The sequence below is a fragment of the Manis pentadactyla genome, chromosome 7, assembly GCF_030020395.1.
Source record: "Manis pentadactyla isolate mManPen7 chromosome 7, mManPen7.hap1, whole genome shotgun sequence".
NCBI lineage: Eukaryota > Metazoa > Chordata > Mammalia > Pholidota > Manidae > Manis > Manis pentadactyla.
Genome location: NC_080025.1, coordinates 78,172,973 through 78,190,026, shown reverse-complemented (window position 1 = coordinate 78,190,026; position 17,054 = coordinate 78,172,973). Strand labels below are relative to the sequence as shown.

Sequence of the window (17,054 nt, the reverse complement as noted above, 5' to 3'; positions counted from 1 at the left end):
CATCTGTCAGCAATGTGCTATTGAAGGGCCAACTGAACTGAGTGGGAAATTACAGTAGATTACCTTTAAGTATTTTCCATCTTTAAATCTCTATGTCACAAACCAAAATACAGGTATTAAAGCCAGGGGAAAATTTGTACAGTGACCAGGAAGAAAAAATATGAAGCACTCCTTGAAAAGTTTTCTTCTTACTCAAAAGAAATTAGAATATAATGAAGCAAAAGAACAAAATGAAATAGATCCAAAAAGGAAAAGCATAGAAAATTAAGAAAATATATATTAAGTAAATTAGACAGTAAACAACACAAGAATCAATGATATTCAGAATTTAACACATCAATGTGTTTTGTTTATATAGAATTTGTCATATAGCGAAATGTTTTTCTACGGAGATTCCTAAACCTTTTCTCTTTCTGAGTGGTGAAGAAGCAAGATGTTAGAAAAATACCTAATGCAAGTGAGATTTAAATCAAATTACTGCTGATGGGCATGTAGCTGGGTTCATAAGGTAAATGATGTATGAGTAACAAAGTTATTTTCCTCCAAATACAACCTCTTATCTTTAAAGTCTATTACCAGATAAACAATATATGGGTAACATAACAGAAAGTTATTTTCCTCCAAATTCAACCTCTTATCTTTAAAGTTCATTAACCCAGCAACTAGTGCCCTTTGTGAGGAAGTTTACAGGGGAAGGCAAAATAGTACGGATGATCCCAGAAGCAAGAAACTTTAAATTTTTCTACTACAAATAAATGCCAGCAAACATGTGCAATAGTGTGATGTACAAAGAATCCCTTTTGAAATACCAAGTGACCACCAATGTTCAGTAGGAAAAGAAAAGAGGTACTAGTACACACACTCGATATTAGAAAAGAGGTTCATTCAGTATTCATTGACTCTACATGGTACATTAAAATATTTGACATATTTACCCAGTTATGAACCACAAACTACAAAACATCCAAATTTAAAAGGAAGTCCAATTTAAATGTTATGACATCAAAATTATCCAAATAAAAGCAAGCTATTAAAAAAGATGACAATTCTTACACACTCTCTCGAAACTTATTAACTGAGCTACTAAAAGAATCAGAGCAATGGAATTTCTAAGTCTATCAAGAACTTCTTCCTCCTGACCTTCATATTTAAAAACTGAGACCACACAAAAAGTCTAGGATGTGACTTTTTAAGGATCCAAACTCTTCATGAATTTAGGGGTCATAATCCACTTTGGTGCCCAGAAACAGTGCTTCATACACTTCATAGGTTTTCGAAAGCTCCATCTTTAAAAAATATTATCCCACACAACCTGCTACAGCAGATCCATCTGGGAAGCAAATGTGTTAAATGAGCTTTCCTAGTATTTTGTGACCAGCCCCTCTCAGGAGCCAAAAGATTGTACTTCAAAATCATAGTGCAAAGAGCAGTGTGCTGACCAGCAGCATCAACACCAACTGGAGAGCTTGCTGGAAATGCAAAGTCTCACCCCAGACTTACTGTTTTGTGAGTGTGCTGTCTTGAGAATATTAAATTCTGTTGTAAAGGCCAAGAAAACAAATGGAAGGGATGAAACTCATAAGAAGTGATAGTTGTGGATGGTAAGTAGGCTAATAGCTTATGAGATAGAGTCCACAGTCAATGCAGTTTAGATAATGAGAGCTTTTATGATGAAGGCCAATTTCACAAGTCATGTTAAAAACAGGTAAGTTAGTAACCCATGAGACATTCCAAAATAGAGATATGATGGAACAAGTAAGAGGTGGACTTGCTACCAGAAAGACTGAGTCATCATCCTGCCATCACTGGACTGATAGCTATGCCATCACCCTATCAGTCACCTGTGGAAGACACCCAGTATGATTCTACTCTGGAACAGGTGCTACACCCAAGCAACACAGGTAAAATACATGGATCATCAGCAGGTGAACTGGCAAAGCTACAGCTTTATCTAAGTGTACTTGTCCCCACTCTCTCCCATAGAACAAGTATCTATCATTAGTCCAGGGCATTCTGAATCTGTGGAGTCCTTACTCAAATATCAACTCTAGTCCTCATAACCACACCATCAATGAGGAGGTTGATGTGAAAGGGAGAGGAATGGGACATGAATATTGTGCGCCCAGGACTCAGGTAGTGTCCTTGTCCTTCCAGCCTTGTTTGCACCTCAAGTGTGTAAACTTACCCCACAGCTTTCCTCTTCTTCTGGCTGTGTTTTAAACTGATTTGATAAATAGTGTGATCCGAGCATTGTAATGTGGTTGCTGGGCCTCTCTACTTCATAACCTCTGGAATAGCTAGTAGGACACCTGGAAGGCAACCATTACCTCCAGGTAATTTCCCACAGAACATCTACTGAAGCAGAAGTCTGCATTCTGAAAGACCCCCAGGGGATTCACAGTCATATTAAAGTTGAGAAACACTGTTAGAAGAAAGAGAAAGCTCCAAAAACAAAAATTTGGATCTCAGAACTATGCTCTGACCACCACCCTGAATAAAAGGCTTCATGGACCCTCTGAAAACTCAGAGCCCCAGAAGAGGGAGTGAAAGCTAAGGGATCCATTTTCAACAACTATCCTGAAAGGGTTAGAGAAGCATGACTGCCCTTGCTGATTTGCTTACTCTCCTCTGAACCCCCAGCTCTGTAAAGCTCAGTATACTCGGTCAAGTTGGAGAACACACTCAGAGGAATAGAGCCTAAGGCACTTCAGCGTTAACCCTGCAATCTCCTTCTTGCTGGGAATTAGAAAAATACACTTTTTTCAGACACACCAATCCAAAGGACATAAGCCTGCTAGAAACAGAGAAGGAGTTGTGACTTCCTTAAGAGGGTTGCAGTGACCTTAGATCATCCAAGAACAGAGGTGAGTAGAACAGCCTAAGAAGCATCCTTAATGGGCTGTACACTTCCCACTCATCAGCAGTTGCTGACTTGACCAGTTCTAGTCATTTATGTATTTATTATTACCTTTGCATCGGTCCTGACACATAGAGGCTCAATAAATGTTCTGAATTAATAGAAAAAGATAATGAAAAATGACCTTCTTTCTATCCTTGATTTATCTAAGGCAAATTTAATTAATTCAATCCCTTGGTTTTGAGAAATTCCTGAAAATGAAGGCATAATTCCACACCACAAATTAGCATGGCTCAAAACACTCCCTCACTCCTTATTCCAAGTTGGATTTTATATTTTCTGTTATTAATTCCATTCTAATTTTCTATGACACTATGAAACACATTAATCTATCCATGAAGAAACAATCTGACCATTTCTAAAAGTCACCAACAATTATGTTTAAGGAATATGCTACATAAGAAAGATCAGCTATTATTTTGATATTCCTCTAGATTCAGACTTAAGACATCTTAGGGAAATATCTATTTAAAGCATCTGTAGAAAAATTGAAATAGAAATTGAGGACATCATGAAACACACAAAGGTCATAAACAAGATGTAAAACAAAAGTCTAAAGGTGTTGAGAATATTTGCCCTAATGAAAAATAAGATGAGAATATCAGCAAAATAAGGTAAAAGTTGTTAAGATCATTACTGTAAGGAATATGCTCCCCATGGTTTCTGATACAGGGAGCGAGTTTAATTTTCAAAGGAAAAGATTTAGGTTGGAAATCATAACTCACCAGTCCCTAAGTAAATCTTTACAAAAAGAATAAGGAAACATACATTGGAATGGCTGAGTGTATTCTCTTCAAATGGCCTATCAAATCCTATTCACTCCATGCATTTAGAGAGCCAAGGACAGTAAAAGTGCTCATAGGACACTGGACATTTTGGCACAGGTTTTTTACCCTATGGGTTTTAAATACCATAAGTTTAACAATTGACTCTCCCAAGTCACAGAGGAAAGAGGTAACCTTACAGATTTTTTTGTATTCTGCAGCCAACAGAATGAAAACAGACACATGATAAGCCTTCATTAGATACTTACTGAATTTAATTTTTACCACCCTTTGAGGCAAAAATCTTAATTGGAGAATAATCTAAACACTACCATCACTTGCCACCACCAGTAGAAAGTAGAAAGTAGCTCTCAAAATTTCCAAGTGAATCCACTTACATGTTAAATAATGGGAACAACCAGAAAGAGTAACTCTTACTCAGTACAAAGGGCTAAGAATGGTGCTTCTGTTTGCAAACTTAATCCACTCCAATCAGTACTGTTAACTGCCCACTAAAACACAGTGTATTAGCTTTCTGGTTCACTAATGTTATGCTTGGTCTATGTCGCTGAGGAAATGTGTGTGATGAAACTTAAAGTGTATGTAATCTATTTCATTCTTTTTATTATATGCAAATTAAGAGACAAAATGCTTATTATTATGAGCAATAGTAGTAAAAAAGTCATTTGAACTTCAAAATATGATACCCAGAACCTTGTTTGTTCACATACCAACAGCCATATTTCAATGATAAATCCTTAAAAATTCATTAAACCTCTTACTGTGCAGTTATGTTTTCTGCAGTATGGGACCCAAGAACAAGGCTAGTGTCCCATTTGATTGAGTGGGTAATGTTCTACTTCATGAATGTTCATTAAGCTGCAATCTCCGATTAGGGAATCAGTCACTGGTTTTAACAAACTCTTTGAAGAGTTCATTTCAATTATTCCTGCCTTGTTCAATGGGAAACAATTTAATCGTATCACTTTCTTCCTAAGGGGAAAGACGATGATGTTCAAAGAGGAGCCCTTGCAAAGGGGACATGAATGATGAAATTTAGGAGGTCACTGGATAATCCCAAAGTAAAGGCACCTCTAAACGAGTGCCTAGATTCGGGGTGCAGGGGAGAGAATAGCAGAGGACGATGATCAAGCACAGCAAAGAAACTGAGCTTACTCAGAAACCAAACTCACATCTCCAGTTTTACTTTAAACATAGCTTGACATGGCCCATTCTGATCCAGAATTTTGCCTTAAACTAATGAAATGAAAATTTGCCTGCTAATATCTGTTATTACTTCATTTCAAAATAGGATTTCTAATTAAAGCAAGAGCAAATTTCTCTTTGCTGTGTAAACTGTGTATCTTACAACCTTATATGAAAGTTTCATAAGATGGAAATAACAATAGAGAGTGATTTTAGATTTTGAGGAGAAACTTTTAAAAGATACATATCAAATTTCAAATCTATCATATATACACACTGTGTAAGCTAGAAAGTGGCTTCAAAGTACACATTCTGCCACCACAAGCCTCCAGATTCCTCCAGGAAGGCATGCCAGAAACTTAGGACTGGAGCTGGTGGGCAAGAACACTTCGAAAAGGCACTCCAGGCAATTCTGATACTAGACCAACTACCTCCTGCCCCTATTGCCATTATCAGCTAATAATGCTTCACCACCTGCTGCTGATGCACTTTGTGCTATTCTTCTACCCCCAACGTTAACTAAGTGAAGTCATTAGTAGAGAGCATTCTGAATGCAACTGGCACTTAGCCAGTTTTTAAGAGGTAAAAATAAATCCATGAATGGCAAATCAATTTAACTTCCTTTCACAAAATTTCATTTTAAAGCTGTGTAACAAATTCTGAACTCAAAGCTATTTACAGCCATGGCTTTCCAATGAAGGTATTTAAATCTGCTAATAGATTCCCATGAATCCAACTTTCACTACCAAGTAGCAGTACAAAAAAAAAAAAGTTCCAGCATTCCTCACAACCCACTTACAGTGAAGTAAGGGATAACTTAGATTTCTTAAGCAAGGAAATAGAGTGTTATTTCAAGATTACCATAACTCTCCCATTATCCATTATACCCCAGGCCCTACAGTGCTCAGGTTCAGAAAATGTTATTATTCCTGGGTAATTTTTGATAAAACTAGTAAAAGGAATTCTATTTCAAACTAACATTCCTGATTTTCAGTGTTCCTATTATTTATACTCCAGTCCATTGGAATCTTATCTCACAATCCCCAAACTTCCTCAACTTTATTATCACTCAATACTGGCTAAGGCAACTATAAACACATTAGAAAATAGGTGGATACCTCTCAAACACCAAACTTTTAAAATCACCTGACAACTTGTACATATCAACACCCTGGTACTCCTTATAACTGTCAAATCTATTCTACATACAGTTAGGCCAAAATACTAAAAAGAAAAAGAAAAGAAAATTTTAAACTTAGAAAAAACTTCAAAAACAAATTGAGAAAACTTACTTACCTTAATTGGAGCGCTACTAAACTTAATTTTCCTGTTAGCTGGGACGTCTTCTTCTTCTGGCAGTCCCACGATTTCCGAATATTCCATGTCTGGTTGATGGTAACTGTTTTCATCACTGTCTTCCTGCTCATCCTGTTGAGTGCCTGTCTCTCCCCAGTCTGAATTATACCTGGACCGTACCCTATATACACTGTAGTCACTGTGCATGTAAACATGGGAACTCTCAAAATTATTTGCATCTTCGGGTACTTCCTTTCCACAACTGGATCCAGAAGCATCAGCAGAGGTAAAATTATGCCCTTCAAGTTCTTTCTTCTGATGCATTGCTGCCTCACTCCCAACCAAACTAGCCCCGGCATCTTCTAAAGGTGAATTCTGTGCTGAAGAGATTTTAGACTCTGGCATTGCCTTGCTTTCAGCACAAAATTCTTCAGCAATGTCTTTGTCAATTCTGTCAGGAGTCTCTGGGTTAGCTGTGGAGTCCTCAGCTTCCCTTCTCTGCTGTGTCTCTTCATTGGGCACTGAAGCTAGAGAGGTACTTCTCGAAGCCACTTCCGGTACTGGAGTTGTACTCCTCTTCTGAGCATCCTCTGGATCCCCACTGTGTTTGCTTGGAGGAGACCAAGAATTCGAATCCTTTAGGTGACCAAAGGTATCAAGATTTGTGACAGTAACAGATGGTAAATTCAGGGGATAATGCCCAGTCACTGAGTATTCATTATTTTCAGCCTTCTCAGAAACAATGGCACTGGGAGAATCGGTGTTCTCAAATACTGCACTCAACTGACTCACCGTTGGGGAGACAGCCTCAGTCCGGGAGCTAAGGCTGTCCAAGGAATCAGTACTGCCTCTGTTGGACTTGGAACCACCCCACTCATCCTGAGGTTCACTCGCTCCAGCTTTTTCTCTCTTTGGGGAATAGCGGTTGTTTTGTCCTGACTCATGCACACTTCTCTCAAACATCTTCCGAGTTTCTGTGAACTTAGAATACGAAGGGCCATCGTACATTGTGTCAAATCTACTAATTCGTTCTGAAACAGAGGACTCCAACTTAACAACTGAGCCATCTGTTTTCTCCAGAAATTCTTTGGGCTTCATTCTTCTCTGAGGAGATGAAGGGCCACCTTTCCCCCTTGTTTTGGCAATGACTGCAGCATTTTCATTGGGTTCCATACCCATCTGCATAAATAGATTTTTAATTCTGTTGACATTGGAGCCATATTTCCTCCCCCTGCTCTGCTGGAAGCCCTCACCTTCTTTTTTTTGTTCCCCATCTGATTTGGGTTTGTCAAAGGTACTTTTCAGTGCCTGGAACTCAGTTCTATATGCATTCCTGTGAGGAGAAGCACTTCTCAGAGTGGTTCGTTCACCTGAAGACTCGGTTTTCAACATTTTTACTTCAGGGGTGAAAAGCCAATGTTCATAATGATCAGGAAAAAAAACAAAAAACAAAAACAAAAACAAAAACAAAAACCACCTCTCTTCTCTAATCACCAGTATTTGATCAAGAAAAAGTACCTCTCAAATGGCATACTGTGACAGTGATCCTCCCAACAGGTGTATTAGGAAATTATTCAGTCAAGAGTTAATACAAAATGGCTTTTTCAAAGCAAGACTAGAGGTTCATCTGTAACAGAAAAGAATGAATTTCTGAATTCATTTACTTATGTGAATTTGTATTTATTCAACCAACACAAACTTTTCTTTTCAAAGTGGCTTAGCCATTTGTCAAACAGAAAGACTTAATTACTTATTGAAATGGGAATTTAAAAGCCAAGAATTTAAAAGTTGTAACTCTGATGGGTCTTTGGCAACCAAAATGTTTCAAACACAATTTGGAGATCCCTACCAATATCACACACATACACACATACAAGTTACACATGAGTACACTTGAAAGCAATACTTCAGCCCAAGTTTTGGTCGATTTTTCTGAGTGACCTTAAAAGAAGCCAGCAGTGCACAAAGATCTTTAAGAAATTATCAAACTGTCCACACACACAAAAAATAGTATTTCATTTGGGGTTCTCCATGTAAGACAGAACTTAATTCTTTCCACATAAGTAGTTACATTTGGAATCTATGTTTACAAACTCCAAAACATGCCTGCAAAGGCTTGTTTCACTCTTTCTGGTCCAATATTCTCATTTACAGCATCCCCAGAGCAACACTAGTGCAAATCCGGACCGAAAGAAACAGAAGGAAGTTCTTAAATGGCACTAAGTTTCACTTTAAGTTCAGTTATTTCAAATATTTGGAAGTTTACTAGGAGTGAATATTATTAACTATAGAGTGGGATGTAGAAAAATAGCATGGGAATAAATGTATGAGAACATGACGATCAGAAAGCAAACACACCCCGAGACCTCTTTTCATAGCCCTGAGTTGTTTATTCCTACGTGCCCCTAACTTACTACAAGCTCCAAATGCAAAGCAATGCATGCTTGCTGGCCTTCTCTGGCCCACCAGCTGGCTTTTATATCAGTATGCCAGCAATCAAACACTTCAGGATCTGCTGAAGAGCAGACAAGGTAGTTCCAAAGATTTTTCATTTTGTTTTTGTTTTGTCTTTTAATATTAGGTCGAGCCGCATCACCCGCATGCACAATCAGCTGAGGAAGCACACACTTTCACTTAAATCCTCTCCAAACTGGGCTCCAGGCCCAGCACGCATGCATGGCCCATGCAGACAAACAAGAAAGGCTTTAGAGTGTGGTGCCTGTTTTTTTGTAAAGCATCGACAATCTCCTGCCCTGACATTTGTTTCAGCCTTGCACACCCTCTCCTCCCCCCGACACGCACACCCCACTCCCCCCTCCCCCCTCCCCCGCCAGTTGGAACCCGAGGGGGCGGGGGCGGGGGAGACGGGGCCGCCGGGGGATTCAAAACCTGCCCTCACAAAAGACAAACATAAATAACACCAACTTGAGAGGCAGCCGATTCCCAAGCCTGGTTCGGGACGCAGTCTCTCGGCCCCGGGGCAGGGCCGGGAGAGCAGGTGACGCCAAGCGCAATGGTAGGAGGTCGCAGTCTAGCTTTGTGCCAAGAAGCACCTGAAGTCCTAACACATTGGCTGCGGCTCCCGGCGGCTGCCAGGCGGATCCCAGTGTGGCACGGGGAGAGCCGAGCTCCCTGGCCACATTAAAAAAGAAAAAGAAAAAAAAATTACAGGGTAATGATAATAAATCCCTTTGTTTTTCCTCCCAGTGTGCCAGGAAACAATAGATCTCACTGATAATGCCTCCGATCCTCAACCTATCGCTCCACGACCACAACCCACCCCCACCCCCCAGCCTGCTCCTCAGCCTTTGTACATCCCGGTTTTTTTCCTCTTCATCTCTACCCGCCCCAGCTCCTCGCCCCACGCACCGCCTCCCCCTTACCCGAGCGGGAGCCGCCGCCGGCGGGGAGGGCTGGGCGGTCGCGGCTCCCACCCCCTGCTCCGAGGCGCCCCCCGCCCCGCGGTCACCGCGGCTCGGCTCCGCGCGGGCCCGCTCGGCGCCCCTCCACCAGCCCCTCACGGCGCGGCGCGGAGGGCGGCTGCGGCGGCCGCTTCCCCCGCGCTGCGGCCCCCACGCGCGCCCTGCCCGCCCCGGGAGGCCCCGGGAGGCGCGGCGCTCCCCTACGCCACGGCGGCGGGCGGCGGCCCGGGCCCCGACGCGCGCACACACTCGGGCGGCCTGAGCCGGGGGCCCGGGCCGGGGAACGGGCTTCGCCCACGTGCGGTCACCCGCCCCGGGCCGTTCGACTGGCCTGGGAGCCGGGCTGTAACGGGGGAGAGGCCGCGGGGGTGAGGAAGGCCCGGGGTAACAGGTGCCTCACCTCGGCTGATGGAATTAACTCTAGGGCCGCAGAGAGAGGGAGCCCGGCAGCAAAATCCCAGGAGAGGGAGAGAGAGGGAGCCTCTGGCGGCCAACGGAGGGCGAAAAGCACCGGCCCGAGGCGAGGCCGCCCCACCCCCTAGGCCGTGGGCGCGGGGCCTCTCCGGCCTGGGGCAAGGCCTGCACCTATGGGCCCTGTCCACTTTACTGCACGGGTGTTGTCTCGGGGCGAGCAGGGTTCTTGGGCTGCCTGCTGCTGGGGCCCCAGATTGTCTTCAGGTACTTCCATGACCCCAGGGCATCGAAAACCCCAGGCCATTCTCCTGGCCTAGAAGGCCAACATCTAGGTCACTGTGCTCTGCCTAACACCCACCTTGACCTTAAGGCTCCACTGCTCAAAGGAAAAGGATGAAGTCTTGTGACTTTGTTGCCTGTCAGGAGGAAGTTTTTCAGTCCCTACCCTTTTATAAATGCTGAGTGCCCCCTCAATCCCACCCCCCAAAATACGGGAAGTGTTACAGCCTTACTGCAAAACTTGAAACTGATCATGACTCTCAATATAGAGCTTTAAACCAATCCTCCCAAACACTAGAGTCAACATTTTTAAAGGAAAAAATTTCAAGAGGATAAAGATATGACTCATAGAAATATAAAACGAAGATGTGTCAAAAATGCTATTTGACTCATTAACTAGGGAGGGAACCAGCAAGATACTGCAACCCATTCAAATGAGAATGTGAAGAACAAATCTTTGTAGACAATCAGAAAGAGGCAAAACTGAAGAATGTTCTATAAAGCACTAAAATGTTTTGAATTATCTGCTCTACAGGGTAGTAATCTATTGTATCTCTAAGGAACAAATTAATTTTGCATTTTTTATAGATAACCATTTACATTACCATAAACTGATACAGTTTATAGAATAATGAAATAGCCTAGTTGAAGGAGTCAAGGGCACAGACTCTTGTGGGACCACAAAACAAAACTCCGGAGTCCTGTAGATAATGTCCACCATTCCACTGAAGGGACACCCAGTCCGTCATCTTTTGCCCATTTCAAAGTCTTACATACATTTTCCCAACAGAACTGCATTACCAGCATTTTACAAATGGGAAAACTGAGGTTTAGCTTTTGTAACTTCCCCACAGCTTTGTCAGCTAGTAAATGATTATGGCTAGATATGAACTCTGGCAAGTGTATATGCAGAATCTATGCCCTGGGGGCTTTGCAGCTACTCAATTCTATGTAACTTTTATTTTAAGCAGTGAAATTTTTTTTTTCTTCAAGTCTTACCAAATTCTGGGTGCTTTCCCAAGAAACTGGCATTCTCTGTCTACGAAGTGGATGTCACTTCTAGAAGCATAAACAGATGTAACAGGCAATGTGAGGGGGCTGTGGTTCTAATCTCCACTTTTGGAAAGAACATTTGTGCTGTCTGGGATAATTTAGTGGAAAAGTTCCTGTCATTTATTTGCAGTATGGAAACCATGTTTTTTAGGAGAATAACCTAAATAAATGCAGGAACCTAATCGCTCAGCTCTGTCTAGAAGAGGAGGCAGGCAGAGTTGGCAATAAAATCAGTCTTACACCTCTTTGCAAAAAGATGATTCATACAAAAAAGCATCCAGAAGAATTTGGTTAGTTTGGGTTTCTTTTTTTTTTTAATGTGAACCTTCTGGAAAAATTCATACTGAAGGAACAAATGACAGTTCTTAAAACAATGCTGTTAATTTTAGAGATTCCTAGATTGCCCATAATCTACCACTTCTTACACTTACCCAAATGTTTGAAGGGTCCTCTAGTCAGGAGTAATCCAGTACATGTGGCCATATAGCTGTAAATTGATTAAAATTAAGTACAATTAAAAATTCAGTTCCTTAGTCCCACTAGCCACATTTGAAGGACTGAATAGCTACATGGGGCTAGTGGCTACCCTGTTGTATAGTGTAGAAATTTCCGTAACAGAAATTTCTACCAGACAGTGCTATCCTAGACAACATTTGCATATCTATAAATTATGAAAAACATATTGACTTAATAAGAGGTAAAATTTGGTTGACTAGATCACTGTACTGGGGATTAGAGGTCATAAATTTTGCCTGTTCCAATTGGAAAAGGACTGGGACAGTTTAAAGGCATAAAAGGTGAAGTTTAGTACTGATATGCAGTGCATGCAAAATGCATGAGAAGGGTGATCAATTTTTACATATGATTTCTTTCATAAATCATGTAGAATAATGTAGGCTGTTGTTATTCTTACTTTCTTTGTAACCAATAATACCATGAGTAGTAAAAATGGACTATAAGATCAGTCAATAAACAAAAAGTACTAAATGCATTGTTTTAGGGATGGTCTCAACAAATACTTTTTAAGTTTCATAATGGATATTCTGAGTAACTAATTCAAGGAATTAAATTATTCATGTGCACAAGGGAAATATTAGGAGCAGTTGTGAAATTAAGCCTAAATCAAGCCTGAATCAAATTTTAAAGGAGAGAGAAAATTGATTAAGTTGAGGCTGAAGGCTGACTATCACTCCTTAATTTATAGCAGGAAGCCACCTGGCTGATTATGTGTTAACAGAGGTCCATACATGGAGACAAAGGAATAGAACAAACTTGAAGGTCTTTAGAATAATTTCTTTAAGGAGTAGGCAAAGTAATGGAAGACCAATTCCTATGGGTAATTTTTAAATATAGTTTAGCATAAAAGAACATTTTATTCCTATTACTGTTTCTTTACCAATACTATTAAGAAAAAATGTGTTGATATTTATGAGAAAATGTGTTTACCAAAAGTTTAGTTATAACTGCTTATTTCACATTTGTAAATATCAGGGTACTTTGACCCCTTCAGATGTGAATGTTGGTATTCAGGTATCTTAAAGTTCCACCTTTTAAAATAACCAACCTTATTTATGGGTAAAAATTTAAGTTTGTTGTGTGATATTTTAGTCTTTTGGTATTTCACACACACTCCATATAGTGGTAAAATATATTTCTCCAAAATAGTGATAGCGTTCTCAGGTGTACATTCAGAATACATCAGCGATATCTATGATCAATCTGATTTTGTGATGCTAACTATAAAATTAAGTTTAAATCAATAAATGGATTTTGTAATCTAGAGGATGTCATTTCTGCCCAAATAAATTGATAATGATTCAGCATGACTTTCTACCTACTTTTCATAGTGTGGGCATCCCATCATCTTGATCCATTCCTTATTCTACAATACATTCAATATCTTGGCTTCAGCCTAAAAATAGGCTCATGATAGGTTTGAGTATTTACTTTAATTTGCAACAAGTAATAAACTATAGAACTTCTTGGGATTCCTTAAAGCCATTTAAAAATTATTATTAATATCTTAGCTCCATAAATAAATCACAGTAGACTTACACAGTGTGTTTAGACAAAAGTGATGCATCTTCTCTCTTCTCCCTATTTTTACTTTATTTGGTTGCCCACACAAAACAGAAACCAAGTGTTTTATTGCACTAGAAATGGGTATGATGTTTTTCATTACTGACACTGCTTCTAAGATTGAAACAATAGCTGCTGAAACCATTCTTTTCCTTTTTCAGTTTTATTGTAGTGCAAATTGCATGTTTAAAAATAAGTGTGAAGTGTTTATCTGTTTCTACAGATGCCCACGTTACTTTCAGCAGATAGGCCCCTCTGGCAGGATTGTAATAGTGTTCTCCGTCTGGCAATCCTCCCCCCACTGGGTACACCTAAACTCTGGCATCCTTGGGATTGACATGTTGTCTACTCTGCTTCAGCATAATTTATTATTTCAAGACTGAAACACACAGAGACATAGCAATCCTAAATTAAGATAACACTGAGTATAATGTCAAATTGAATTCGATCTGAAACCATTATACTAGAATCCATATTCACTATTCTTTTATTCTAGAAATGCTAAACCTAGTTCTTGAGCTACATAGCATAGCTCTTCTCTGAACAACTGTTGGGAGACATAGTTACCCAAAACACTCGTAGTTATGTATCAGAGAATGACAAAGATTCCTCAGTAGCTTCTCTGTTCCATGGCATTAGCCTTGGTAAATTAATTATCAAAGTAAATAAACATCCCTATTTGTCTACAATTAAATAAGAGGTTTCTGCAATTTTTTTCCCATTTCCAGTCTTGTTCTAATAATAAAACGTCCTTATAGAGGTCCATTATTGTCCCAATTTGTACAAAATTCAAATTATAACAAACTGTATCTTAAGAAAATGCTAGTATTTAATTTGTAGATGTGATCATGTGCTTTTAGAAATAATTAAAAACTTGCTCTGAAGTTGTTAGTGCATTTTCTATAAGTTCTTAGCCATAAACCTGATGTCCAACATAAGCTCTTGTCAATTACCATTATTTTAACATGTAATTTCAAATAAAGTTTGAAAATAGATCATAATATCTTACATGTTGAATTGGATGAATAATGAACAAGTACTTATCCTAATCAGCGGACAGACCCTTGAGCACCAAACCCTCTTGTTCTTCTTGTTCCTCTAGGACAATACTCAGCACCCTGACTGGATTTGGGAATGTTGCTGGCCTTAGAGCTAGATTCTTCTTGATTAAGCCACTACAAAGTTCTTCGCTTAACTAGTATATTTGATTAGATTATAAATGTATAGGTGGGTCACATACTTTTTGGGCTTTTTTGGTATTGTTAGAAGAAACAATTTTCTAACTGAAATTTTAAGATTTTAGTTTTCTAAGAATGTATAAGTCAAAACAAAAGGACCGGTTAGTCTAGAAAAATCTTGTACTTAATCCCACTCTTATTTTTTGTTTAATTGAGCCAAACACTGTTAAATTCTACATTAATAATTCTCTGGCCTATGAGCCAAGTGTTTCTTTCCTTATACCAAGTTACTTTTAAAAGAAAACCGTGAGCACCAAGACTATATGTATCTAGGCAAAAAAGACAATGTGCTTTTTGATACTGAATTGTGACAAAAACTTAAACAATAATCTAAACACCTTGTTTATTTTGTGAATACAGAAACAACATAGTTACAGTTGAACAGCCTAATACCTAACTGGATTCTCAAAAGAAATGGAATACATATTTTATGATACTGAGAATAGAAACAAACACATTAATGTAAGCTGATATTGACCTGATACTAATTAAATTTTAGAAGGGGGTTCAATAGTGTAGTTTCAAAAACAAAAACGATACCATTTTGTTGGGAATATAAATTTGACCTGTTGTATCTTTAAAGGGCAGGAACTGAATTTTGTGGATTTTTTAAAGTTTTGCTTTGCCCTGCAATCTTAACAATCTGGTCTGACAGTATTTTGAGAATCCTGAATAATTTTCTTATAATAAATTACATGTATTCAAGTACAGTGTGCTACAAATTATGCAAAGTATACATATTTCACAAATTGATAAATTGAGCTCATTTCAAGTCTCAGAAGTTAAGCAAAGCCAGAACAAACAACCAAATGAGAGACTACCAAATGTTCACACAAAGGAGAGCTGGACAAAGGCCAAATAAGGCATTTAGATGCATAAATAGTCATTTATTATGTAATGTAGTTTTATTTTCTGAAAAGAAAATACACCTTCAAAAATCTAACACTAAGCTTAAAATTGACACTAAGATACTCTCAGATGAGTGCTGACCCAGAAAATTACTTATTTACATAAGCCAATGTTTCCAAAATATTTGTATTCATCATCACATCATTAAAACCATGCTGATTGCCTCTGTGAGATTTTTTACTCATGAGATCATTGCATACTATAGTGACTTTTATTTTGCTTTAAATGATATTGTCTCCAACTGTGGAAGATAAGACCTCTTTGCAGTATCCTAACCATATGTATGGATGTGTAAAACCTAAGAAATACAAGGAACAAACAATGCAGAACTGACCAAGGGACCAATAAAAATTACACAAAGTACTTCTAATAAATTATTGTCTTGCAGGCTCACCATGTAGAAATCAAATAGGCAACTGATTTTTAAATTGTTCTTGGTAATACTTAGACATTTTAAAAAGTATACTACCTTGTCCTTTAGCTAGGTTTAAAAAAATGTTTAGGTGACTTATAGAATCTATTAAATAAGTTAATAAAACTCTGCTACTTTCCTTGCTCATAAAAGTTTGACTATCTGGATTTAATTCCCTGGCATAGCAGTAGGCAGAAAAAGTGAATGTTAGCTATCTTTGTCTTTGCCTTTGTAAAGGATACCCAGAAAGCAGTACTAAAAAGCACATAATTATATTGCCAAGTTCAGAAAATCTTTGTTAATAGTATCATATCAACTGGCTCCAAATCTTGTGTGGAAATCAGAATCACCTAGAGAGCTTGATCAGAGTCAGAATCCTGTATACTATGTCAGTCCTCCTGAATAAGAATCTCTGGAGTAGAATCTAATAAATTCAAAATGTTCCAAAGATGATTGTCTTGTGCAGCAGGACCGAGAATAGATGTTTGGGAAACAGTAACTAGATAATGTAATTGATATTAGCATCTAATAAGTTGTTAAAGTCTAGTATATACCTAAAGTTCTCAATCCTGAATCACTATTTTGTTAACCCTATATAGTATGGTTGCCATCTATGTGGGGAAGCTTTTGGGACCATACTAGGAGGTATTAGAAACCACACTAGCCCCATCTTACCTCCTGTGTTTTTAGATATGAAGTCGACTTCTAGCTTTCTGGTTAAGATGATAGTAAAAACTGTTGCTTTATAGTCACTATCTTGATTGGCTCTCTACATTGACCCCAGTTAAGCTAGAAAAATTTATAAAAGTGGTACACATATATCCAAGAATTGAGAAGCCTTCTTGTGTCCCTCTGCTCAAAACTTTGCTCTAACTTCAAGACTATCCAGGGAAAATTCAGTCTCTTAGACAGAATATATTTAAATTTGAGAGTACAGTGATATGTTGACTACCTTTGTTGAGATTTCAGAAATTTCTCAACCAACTGGTGGCTACTTCTCAGAGCCACTGACGTTGTAATTGAATCAGAAAATGGAGAAGTTTTGGAGGTAGCTAAATATTGAGC

General features: G+C 39.0%; 1 protein-coding gene across 11 annotated transcripts in view; it reads right to left on the bottom strand.

Moving 5' to 3' along the window:
- The window catches only part of PPP1R9A (protein phosphatase 1 regulatory subunit 9A), a 337,367-nt gene extending 327,230 nt beyond the window's left edge, over window positions 1–10,137 (bottom strand). For 3 of the 11 annotated variants that reach the window (XM_057504531.1, XM_057504528.1, XM_057504529.1), the window contains exons 1-2: window positions 9,109–9,466; window positions 6,184–7,810 (exon numbers count right to left, since the gene is read on the bottom strand). In XM_057504531.1, the coding sequence (XP_057360514.1) occupies window positions 6,184–7,575 (1,392 nt within the window). In that variant the 5' untranslated portion in view covers window positions 7,576–7,810; window positions 9,109–9,466. Of the gene's footprint in view, window positions 1–6,183; window positions 7,811–9,108; window positions 9,469–9,566; window positions 9,584–10,005 lie in introns of those variants that run through there. The other 8 variants (XM_057504532.1, XM_057504533.1, XM_036894440.2 and 5 more) reach the window with 7 other exon arrangements.
- Between the last annotated feature and the right edge of the window lie 6,917 nt (window positions 10,138–17,054).